The sequence below is a fragment of the Populus euphratica genome, unplaced genomic scaffold (genome assembly GCF_000495115.2).
Source record: "Populus euphratica unplaced genomic scaffold, PopEup_1.0 scaffold7.1, whole genome shotgun sequence".
In the NCBI taxonomy this organism is placed as follows: Eukaryota; Viridiplantae; Streptophyta; class Magnoliopsida; order Malpighiales; family Salicaceae; genus Populus; species Populus euphratica.
Genome location: NW_011499871.1, coordinates 1,796,281 through 1,808,119, shown reverse-complemented (window position 1 = coordinate 1,808,119; position 11,839 = coordinate 1,796,281). Strand labels below are relative to the sequence as shown.

At 33.3% G+C, this 11,839-nt stretch overlaps 1 protein-coding gene across 1 annotated transcript; it reads right to left on the bottom strand.

Moving 5' to 3' along the window:
- Positions 1 to 5,189: 5,189 nt before the first annotated feature.
- LOC105127392 (Ribosomal protein L25/Gln-tRNA synthetase, anti-codon-binding domain-containing protein) lies at positions 5,190 to 8,681 on the bottom strand. The gene is made up of 3 exons (XM_011028662.1): positions 8,054 to 8,681; positions 7,380 to 7,509; positions 5,190 to 5,744 (listed from the first exon to the last, which is right to left on the bottom strand). Exons 1-3 carry the CDS (start codon positions 8,477 to 8,479, stop codon positions 5,527 to 5,529), a joined length of 774 nt encoding a protein of 257 aa, XP_011026964.1. The 5' UTR covers positions 8,480 to 8,681; the 3' UTR covers positions 5,190 to 5,526.
- Between the last annotated feature and the right edge of the window lie 3,158 nt (positions 8,682 to 11,839).

Sequence of the window (11,839 nt, the reverse complement as noted above, 5' to 3'; positions counted from 1 at the left end):
ACTCTTTCCATCGTACGAGTAAATAAGATGGAAAAACAAGAGAAATCCTCTTGTAATTAATTAGATTTTGTGAGGATTTTGGATAGGAATCAGGTAACCGACTAATTTGAAATTCGAAGCTTAGTTAGGTGGAATTAAGTTCGTTTTACAAGTAGTGATTTGGTGAATGATAATGCAATTTTCTCCTTGATAATCGAGTGTCAAATTTGCATAACAAATTGGATTCCCAAAATAGCGGTCTATCTACAGAAACGAGGGCCAAAACTAAAAGCATGCAGCATTGAAAAGTCACTGGCACTTGCCTTTAAGCATCCCACGTAAACAACAAACACTACTTCACACATTCTCAGCACAAGCTTGAACCATTGGCTTGTTGGATCATCCTTCCATCCAGTTAGCATGTGGCGACTCCCGCACCCTTTAAGCGACGTGTGGGCTGTTTTTTTGTGGTGATGTTCGATACGTCGCAGTATCCCTTTATGTCTGAGCGGCCTGTGTGGCCAGAGGATCTCTAATTTGGCATTTGTTTTTTTTTATTCTTTTCCATCTCCTCATGGAAATCTTTACATCAGCCATTTAATTTGTTTTTCATTCATGTTTGATTTTTATTCTTTTTGTTACTATTTATTTTATTTAGAATGATTTATAAAATTGTTAAAATTCTCAACTTCATTCCCCTTTAATTCTTTCAGTGTTTAAATTTGGTTCAAGGAGGAATCGATCCTTCCTACAAGTTCGAAGGACCTGTCTATTTGCAACAACTATTTATTTTTCCAATAGAGTATTTGAGAGGGGGTAACGTTACCCCACTCAACTCTATGTAGATTCGCCATCGCGCATTTGTTAAAAGAAGCTCGAGCCATTGGCTTGTTGAATCATGCTTCCAGTTAGGATCATCTCGGACATAAATGCACTCCCTAGTGATAATTTCTTGGAAGATTCCACGAGGAAGCACAAAAATCCTCCCCTGTCATCTTCGGCAGCCGACTGAAGTTCGGAAAGTGAAGCCCAACTGTTTGTGGGCTTAAGCAGTCAGTAGATAGAATTGGTGGAAGCCCATAGCCCACAGTTCTGAGGCAAAAACCACCATTTCCGTCAACCATTTTCACCCTTGTTGCAAACATACCCTAAGTTGGAGGCAAATGTATTTGCTTCAGCCACAGACATTTTCAACGTATTGGATGTAACATGCATGGCATAGAGGGACATCTATAAAAATAATTTTTCATCAAATTTGCAACATTCTATACACAAACTGTAATTTTTCACAATATCTCTGGTTTAGGTGGGGAAAAAACACTCCTGGACGTAATCTTCGTATCCTTTGTAATCCCAACTGCTTAATGGACATGATTTACCTCGGGAAAAAAAAAAGGGTTGTTTGGACCTTGACATATAAAATAGTTTTGTAAGCTTGGCTTGAGGGACCGAACTACTGGTTGACTACTAATTTTAATATGTAGCACATATAGTTTTCATATCTTACTCTCAAATTTTTTACAGGATAAATACCATTTTTTTATCACCAATAATTATATTTCTGCTACACCTACTCACCTATATAAACATGAGTGAAAATAAATATACTACATCACATTGACGTAGATTATATTCTCCTTCAATCGCATACTAAACACAAAATTTATGGCACAACATCACACTAACTAATAAAAGAACTTGATTGGTCAATGACATGATTCTTTTTTCAATGAAGAAATTACAAGTCTTCGTGTAAAAATACATTCATTCATCTGGTCAAGGAGAGGACTTTTTTTCTTTTTTAGCATACCAAGTTCATGATCTCGCAACACTTGAATATGTTTCCTTGCACCTTTAATTTTTTTTTCTTGTTCATTATTTTCTATATATATACAAGTACTAACTTAAATATCGGTGTGTTATATATTCCACTAAATAACTAATTTTACAGGAAGTACTCGTTAATCCTAAAATATTAATTTTTTTATGTGTCATGCCATCATTAGTATCTATCATATGATAAGAAAAATATTGCACCTTATATAAAAACAAAAATACATTAATGTCTTGATAACAAGTACCACACTTACAACAAACATTGAAGAGAAAGTACACACACACGAGTTTCAAGGATTAGTTGAAATTGGCAGCTCTAATAAGATCGACAATGTCAATAGAATGACAGTAAAGATTGATGATAAGTCTGGACGATAAATAGTTAAAGAATTGATAAAAAAAAAAAAATACTACTGACATGAATGGAAGCATGCATAGGCAGCATTAGTGTGCAGAGGCAGTGATAGATTCAACAACAATGTACATATAATTCGGTAGGATATGGATTGATATTCAACACGAAATTTGATTTGTACAACGGATGATGGACAGTCCAAAGCACGTTGAAACACAATATGACTGAAAGTAAAGGTGTTGGCAGTTCAGCATTTGGTTTGTGAGATGCAAGTCAAGGGAGTTGCGGCAATTTAATACAATTGACGGCAGCTTTCAATAGTTGCTTGTGTGGGGAGAAATTGCCCGAATAGAGCGACATATGTGTTAGAACTTAGGGATAGTTTTCCATTGTAACTTCCACTGTGTTATATTTTGTAATATGTAGGTTGTAAATACTATTGTGTAGCATGCAATTCATTATAGTCGGTGCAAGTTTTATGGGTAGGCAAAACTATTGTGCATTGTGTACGTGTACAAATAAACTTGTGATATCCTTTTAAATTAATGAAAGGTTTAGATTAGTTCATGTAATAATTTGTGTGTTTGTATATGTTATATTTTTTTACTTGTGTGTTCTACGTGTTTGGCAATAAAAAAAATATAAAAAAATTTTTTAATGAGAAGAAATATTTAGTTGCGAGAAGAATATAAGTTTCATAATAGGTTGGGCTCCTGTGACAAATTTTGAGAAGACAAATTCAATCATGTGACAATTAGTATGTGTGTGTATGCAATAATAAGATGTTCAACCAATACTTGAATTTTGGTCTTTATAAGGCATAATCTCTCTTGTATTTTTGGATTATTAACATGACTCGTATTAATACCAAGATGCCATAATACTTCTCCAAGTTGGTTTATATTACTTGAAATACCTAAAAGAAATGGGTTTTCAGATGGAGCTTCTCTGTTTATATAAACAGTAAGTCTTCACACCGTCTCTTGCACCATCGTTGTGTACTCAACAAAATCCCCTAGTTATTGCACTTTCTTTGATTACTTTTTCTGCAAATTGAGAAATAGAGTGAGTGAGATAAGAGAGTAACCAAATGATAACTATTAAGAAAACCCTAGATTACGAAAGATGGTCCCTCCAAACACCCCATGACCAGCTCTTACTATCAAAGACATTATAGATTCCCCTCCTTGTTTTCACGTTAACTCTCCTCTTCCATCTTAGCCTCCAAATCCCATTCCTAGTCAGTCCACTTCAAAACCTCAAAGTTGATTGATTGATTTGTAGTGGTATTGTGATTGTTGCGCATTCACACAGCCCTTTGTTTTACATGGATGTAATGAAGAGGAGGAATTGATGTAAATTCATCTCGTAAATGGTATAAAGTTTTTTTACTTTATTTGTTTTTATGTCGTATGCTCGGAGTGTTTAACGAGAAATTAAAGAAAATAGAAAAATATTGTAAATAAGAAGTATCCTATTGGCAGATGTGTTCTTGGCCTTGTACTCAACATAAAGAATTTTGCATGCCACTAGATTTCTATATGGAATTAGGTTGTCAATATGAAGTGCCATTACTGAAAAGAGAACATCAGTACATATATTTTAACTGAATTACACTGTCACAGTTCATTAATCAGCTAGCAAGTTTCACGGTAACATATTCTGTAAAATCCCATGATTCACACAACCATGTTGTAAAGTGTAATCGTTTGATTGAAAGAATATGATTGGTTTTCTAGTTTCTGCTCAAATGTTTTCAAGCCTGACCTTCATCTCTTCTTAATTAACTGCGGGGAGCTACAAGATAGGTCGTTTGGTGCTAAAGGAACTCAAGTTGTTGAAGTTATTTTCAATACTTCTTTGACAGGGTAAGATTTATATGTGTTCTTTATGAAGACATGGATTTTAGGTGTTTTTTTTTTCATTTTTATGGTATTATGTTCTGTTAATCATGTTGAGTAGGTCGCTTAATTGAGTTCGTAGAACTAACATTGATGCAACCCAGTTCTTTTGATAAGGGAAAGTCTCCCCGGGTTTCAGATTTTGAGGTTTGGAATATTTAAAATAGAGTTTCCGACTCTTTTATGTTTTTCTGAGTTGTTTCCATTTTTTAACCCATAGTTATTTTTACTATTGCAAATCTTCTCTTTTACAAATCTTCGTGCTTGATTATGTGTTATTGACTGTATTTTGATGGCCTATCGAAATGTTTATCAAGCACAACATTAAGCTATGTGACCCAAGCACATCAATTGCAGTAGAAGAGTCTTGCGTGACAGAAAATGATTGTTACTGGCTATTCCTGCTTCGGCTTAAGTCAGGTTCAAACGATCAGAAGATTGTGCTGAAGTAAGCTCGACACATTGAGCACGAGTGAACATGAATGCTGCTCATGTAACACGAATACAATTATATTTGTTTTTAACAATTTGAGCTGCGATAATTTAAGGATTGCTTGTCAGCGAGCAGTGGTCCGACGTGGGAAGGCCACCTGGCACAGGCTAGCTTCACCCTTTCACCTTCTGTTTCATCAACAAGCGTTTTGCCTAGCATCTTCATTGATAAGATGGTAACCTTAAGACTAAATTAGCCGGGGAGCCAGAAATAGCAAATATCTTCATAGTAAACAAAAGAGAGAAAATGTAAACAGCAAAACTGCCGAGGAGGGTGTCTTGAGGAAAGACAGATTGATATGCAAGGTAAAACAAAAAAATGTTGCCAAGTTGGTTTAGAAATCATCCATAGAAGATTAGATTCTAATTCAAGTAATATCTACAACTGGCATACAAGGAAATAGGAAATTCAAACTTCACAGGAGATGTTTGCCGAACAAGATGCTTTCCTGCTTCACCTCGCAAGCATGCAAAGATTACGAGGGCCACAATAGACAGACCACAGACATGCACCAAACCAACTTCATGCCAACAACAATTCAAACCAAGTTTGTCTTTTTTTCTTTAATTTCCTTCTTCCTAGGAACTTGAAAAGGAAGTTCATTGAAGATGAGAACTCTTTAGTATTCTTTAAAACAACCAAGCGGGAAAGAAACATATTATTATATAACAAAAAAAAGAAGAAGAAGAAATAGAAACATGTTGGAGAATCCCTGTAATAAGGTACCACATCTTGCATCATTGACAAGCAAGTCAAGAAATGTCATCCACTAACCCCGGCCAAAAGCCCCTACTCTGTCATCCAAAAATGAGGAAAATCCGAAAAAGAAATGAAAGGGAAAAAATTGTGGCGACTCCCATATTAAAATTCTAACATGCTGCGAGAATCCTGCTCGTCAATGCTCCATTTTGCACCGTGATAAACTTGCAAACAACATGTGGTTGCTCTCAGTCTCACGGTGATTATTTTGATTTCTTGTCAGAAGCCCTGCCTCCGGAAATCTTAACAACAGGGAGTTCTTTTGACTGAACAAGCTTCAAAGCTGGATGTACCTTGAGATCTCCCATGAGCAACTTTTGGCCCACGTCTAATTCACTGAGATCCACATCAATAAACGGAGGAATTAAATCGGCAGGGCAAACGAACTTCACAGTCCTCTTAATAGTATTTAAATAAGCACCTGCCAAATTTGTCAAGTGACCATATAATTAATTTGGAAGACAAATGAAAATCAATGTTTCTGTGCACAAAACAAATTCAAAGTGAAAAATAGGGAATGCTTCAAATTATAAATTATGCAGCAGTGGAGGGGGTATTTTCACCGGAGACTAAGACTTTATAAACATCCCTACTAGAGATGACAATTTCATCAGAACTCAATGGATACCCATCCAAACCGACCCAAATAGGTGAGTTTTTTTTAGATAGTTACCTTACCTAATGAATATGGATAGGATATGGATATTGTCAAACTCGACCCAAACCTAACCCAAGATATAAATTTGTATGTGTGTGTATTATTTTATGTTGAATAATAAATGATACCCAAATAATGAATACTCGTATGAATATCCAAAACCTGATGGATAAAGTATGGATATCTAAATTTCTTATCTGTTGGTAATGGATAGGGTATGGAAACCATTGCCATCCCTAATTCCTAGGGTAGGAAACAATAGGACAATTTACTAACTATTATCGGGTAGCTGGGTCCTGTGAAAAGGTTCTTACATGATGCATGTGTGACACTCTGCCTGCTAATGACTATTAAATGAGTATCATGGTTTATGGTCAAGAGACATCTTTTTTTCCTCTTTCCTCATAACTGAAACTTTGGGAAAGCACTGCATTCATATAACTACTGTGGCTGCCAGCCAATCAATGAGATGGATAATGATGCAAAATGCTGTGCCCAACCATTTTAGACTGCTAGATGTATAGCTCGGAAACAGCAGCCCCCAGTAGTAATAGAAGATGCCAATACAGAAGAGTACAACAACTACATGGAAATCTGTAAGAGAAGCACTTCGATCCTAGAATATCTTATTAACTTTGCATCAATTAAGAGTATGGTTGCAGATTTTATCAACTTGAACACTGGTTATCTCATCCATGTGCTTGATAGGCATGAATAACAAGTTTAGGCATATGCTGCAAGTGCCAAATTTACTGAGAAGCAGGTGTGCATGCATCAAGCTTAAGTTAATTGTCTTGCATGTAACTGGCACATGCAGGTGCCAAATTCACAAAGAGAGGCAGGACTCATCCTCGAGCAATCTGATGCTGAATATTTGGAAGTTACTTTGACAGAAGAACTGGATTCAAATTTAGTTCACCGCTAAATATGAGAAGCCAATAGGTCTACAGAAGATACTCCATAATATTTTTTCTGTTTTAACTTCTGCTAGATAGCATTACAGAAATCTACAACCCTAGTCTCAGGATTCCTAAGCTGATTGTTGCTCATCATGCATAATAGCGAGCCTTTTATGGGGAGAAAAACAAAAAGATTTCACATCATGTCAGAAAAGGAACATGATCAATCAAGGAGTTCGATGCTCTTAAATGGTTAGACCTATTAAGGCATGCAAAAAACTGTTAAACAATTTTAAGTATACACATAACAAGATATATCAACAATATGCATTCCTGAAACCAAGACAGTTGACATTCATATGCACAATAAGCAAAACCAGATTTTTACAAATAAAACCCAAAGAAGATGTGTAGTGTGGTTATTATGAAATTTCATCAAGAGAATGGTGGCCTAATTGACAAATAAATCATTATACTGCAAAATGAACAAGTGATTAACCTTTCCTAAGTCCAGGAGATATGTCTTCTCCTCTGAAAACAAGCGGGATATCAACCTTCAACAAGGCATGAGAAGGTGCCCTTATAAAGGTCACATTAAGCGGCTCATCTGTTCCGGCATGCAGATGTACCTGACACAGTTCAACAAAGCATCAGTTCCAGATAAACAACTGTTTAACCTCTCTCAAGAACAAACAAGAGAAAAAAAATTAACACCAACAATTCCTAATCAGCTCTTCATCATTTAATCCTCTCAGTACCTCAGTTCACTGAATCTCGTTCATTACACTGAATCTCTATGCAACCTAACGCAAAATTTCTCCACCCTTATGAATTACAAAAAAGAAATTTTCAATTTCTTTATATTCTAAGCACAATTAACACCACCACTATCTTTCTATGCAACCTAACACAAAATTTCTCCACCTTTGTTAATTTACAAAAAGAAAATTCAATTTCTTTATATTCTAAACAAAATTAATACCAACACCCAGCATTAAGCAATCAATTAAACATACCAATCCATGCAAAGGCTAGACATTTTCAACACTCTCACCGAAGCTCTTCACTGCATTGTAGCACTTCCTCTTAAATACCCGAATTTCAAATTTTCTTAAATTAAAAACAAAAATAGCAACAGCCCGCAAAATATAAAAAAAAGGGAACTAAACATACCGCTTTCGGCAAGACTCGAACTTTTTCTATAACCTCATCAGACTCGAACTGAGGCCTGACATCAAGCTCAAAAAGCCTGGACAAAAAGAAGGGTCTACCAAGCTCATTGACCAAGTTCCTAATTCGATTTTTTTTCACTGAAATCAGCCTTTTATTACCGCCATGATGTCCATCTTCTTGTTCAAAAACGATACTTGGTACTCTCCCCGCTTTTCGCTCTTTTGCTGACACATTTTTACCTGAATCTGAGCGCGGGATTGCGAATATTGTTTCTAATGGGCCAGGTTCTGGTAATCCATCGAGTAGGGTGGTTTGGATTGAGGGTGGTTCTTCGATTATAGCAGCGGCAGCTTGAGAGAAGAAGCAGTGGTTGTGGTGGCGATGGAGGGTTTTGGTGGTGAGTGTTAGACGTTGGAATCTATACATAGTGAGAGAGTGAAGTGGGGTTTTAACGGAGGTTCTGTGGGTTTTGGAAAAGAAAAGGCTTTTGCAGAGGAGAGTGGCGGCGGTGTGGTTCAGTGGGAGAAATGTCGACGGTTCGGTTCTGAGTTTGCGTAAAATGGGCTGGGGAGCGAAACGGCAGCATATTGAATGAGAACCTGATCTGTATTTTTCATTGTTCGCTAGAATGCTAAGACCACAATCCACATCTCAGAGTACATTTTCTCTTCTAATTATCGCTAGATAATTGGCCGTAATGATCGGATAATTTTTTTAATGCAGGAAAAGTATTTAAACATTGTTATCTTATTTTTAAATAGAAAAAAAATATAAATTTAAAATATAATATGCATTAAATGATTTTTTAAAAACATTAATATGGTAATGTATTTGATATTATTTTCTTTCTAATATTAAAATGACTCTAATTACGTTAATTTATTAAATTTATAGCTTATGTTATAAAACCCTCATAAACTTTTAGAAATAAAACATTTAAAAAATAAATTAAAATTAATTTTTAATTAATCTAATATTAAAATATAAAATTAAAAAATAAATTAAATTAAAAATATAAAAAATTACCTGATTCAATTAGGGTTAACCTGTTAAACCTGTAACATTATTTATAAGATTGGAATAATTTCATAAAAAGTAAATAAAAAAATTATAAAACTCAATTTTTAACTAACTTGTTAAATTTGCAACATAAATCATGAGATTATAATAACTTCATTAAAAAATAAAAAAAAATATGAAGTTTTATTTTTAACAAATTCAATATTAAAGACTAAAATTGATAAAAGAAAAAACTAAATTCATGAGACAATGATAGCTCCATTTTAAATAAATTAAAAAAAATTATGAAACTCAATTCTCAAATAACTTGATATTAAATTGTGAAATTAAAATAGTAAATAAAAGAAAAAGAAAAAAAAAGAAGAAAATTGAGTTGTTGAATAATGAAATTAAAAAAATATATTAAATTAAAAAAACTTGAAAACAAACCAAGTGCACTTCTATTTTTTTTTATTTTTTATTTTAAATGGGTTCAAAAGGTAAAAGTTTACTTGTGAGTTTGGATATAAAATTGAAATAATCTCATATAGAATAAATAAAAAAATTAAAAAAAAAATAATTAAAAAAGAATCTAAAAAATAAATAATTACCCAACTTCTAATAAATTTAATGTTAAAGTTAAAAAAAAATGAGACTAATATATAACATAATAAAAAAAATAAAAAAATATTATGAGGCATAATTTTCAAAACAATTAATATTAAATAAAATGATTAAAAATCTAAATAAAAAAAAGGTTGAATTGTTTAAATATGAAATTAACAATAAAAAACACAAAATACTATTATAATAAATAATATTTTATGAGTATAGCTATAGTGATTTAGTCATGCCTTTTAATATTCTGTTAATTACTATAAGAAACTCTAAATGTTATGGCAAAGTCACTGTAGCCAAAAACATTATCCACACGCTTACAATGTACACTCGCTATACCAATTTTTCTCTTTTATTTTATCGTAGTCCTTGAGTTTTATTTTTCACTAATTGAATCCTTTTAGAGCTAAATTAAAACCATTGCTTCATGTTTGTTAAGTAATGGCAAAAAAAAAGGGATTGAAGTGAAAACAATAGATAAAATGGAAAACAATTTAAAAAATAATATGAAACTTCATTGTGCTCCTCATACTTTTCAAGTTATAAATTATTTGGTCATTAAAATTTTTAAAAATATAATTTTAATTTAAAATTTTATTTTTTTTTATTTTTAGATTTCTCATCGGAGAAAAGTTAAAGAGAATGATTGGATTTTAATGAAAAAAGGAGACTCACTTTTACAATGAGGGATCAATATGCCAATTTTTTTATTTTAATTTTTAAACTTTTTTTTTAGCCAATTGCATCTTTTAGGATCAAGTTGGAGCTTAACTATTTCTAAATTGTTAAGCCATGATAAAATTGAAAGAAAACGGGTCGAAGTAAGAAAAAATAATGAAATGGATAATAATACAAGAAATAATATGGAAAGTTTATTCATAATTCAACCATTAAAATTTATTAAAAAATTACCAAAAAACTTAAATAGCCAATTAAAAAAAAGCCATGGACTTGCTAAAAATGCTTTATGAGTGGGATTGATGAAAGCTTACACCCCTGGACATTTATATATATATTTTTTATAAGGTTTCTGCCCTTTTTTTAAAAAAAATAAAGCGGTCTTTTAAAAAGATTTAATTGCCTTCATTGGGATTCAAACCCACAGCGTCTACTCAGGTCCTGTGCCTTCAACCAATTAGCTACGATACAAACTTTTAATCTAACGTTTAAATTAGTAGTTGGTTATATATATAGTGGTACCTAACGCGCATAGCATATTCGTTCCAAATGTTCTGTTTTCCCACAAGAGCCAACTGTCCAACAAACCAAATACCGCAAATGCTCCATCCGTTTTGAGAAGTCACGGCTTTGTATATCGAACTTAAGATGATTGACCAGGGCTAAAACTGTCAAACAAAAAAACAAAATCCACAATAAAATTTCTGGAGTCAACGAAACGTTGAAGTCCAGTCGGCAATGAAGCTGAAAGGATGAAAAATTTCCAAAGAAGTGATCCTGGGTTCTTCTGCATTACCTTCTGTTTCATGGCAAGAATAAGGTAAGGTGATGCCTCACCATTTCCCTCTTTCTTCTTCTTCTTCTTCTTCTTAAATTCAGTCTATCAAATCAGTGATCAATGCATACTGTTTCTTCTGGATTCTTTGTAATGTTTATCTTGAGTTTACAATCTGTCTTTTTTTTCCCTTGTGAATAGTTTTCTGTTTGGTTGCTGAAATGCCTAAGGAAAGAAAATGAAAAGTTTCATCCAAAATCAATTTAATTTAATCGTGTTTTCGTCAACTAAATGAAACATGGCGGAGCCTGAACTTGGGCTGGGCCGGGGAAGAGGCAGCTGTTTTAATTTTTTCGCTGTAGAAAATTCTAATGGTTGTGAGTTGTTAGATATGGATTAGGAGTGAAGGACCCAACGAGCCGTTTGAGGCATTAATAGATCGGCCCATCGACTAGGTAAACAAAGAGCAAATTAAAGGCATCAAAATGGGAGACTGGTGATTCAGCGGGTGAGTTCTTACTTTTTAGAATCGACTGCAGACCTCTGACGAATTGAACTCCAAATTGCCATGAATATTTCTCTATATGTGTATCAAATGAAAGAGAGTAAGGTAGTGGTTGAGATTTAATATATTTTTTTATTTAAAAATATATTAAAAATATATTTTTTATTTTTCAAAAGTTATTTTTTATATTAAACCATTAAAACAATTTAAA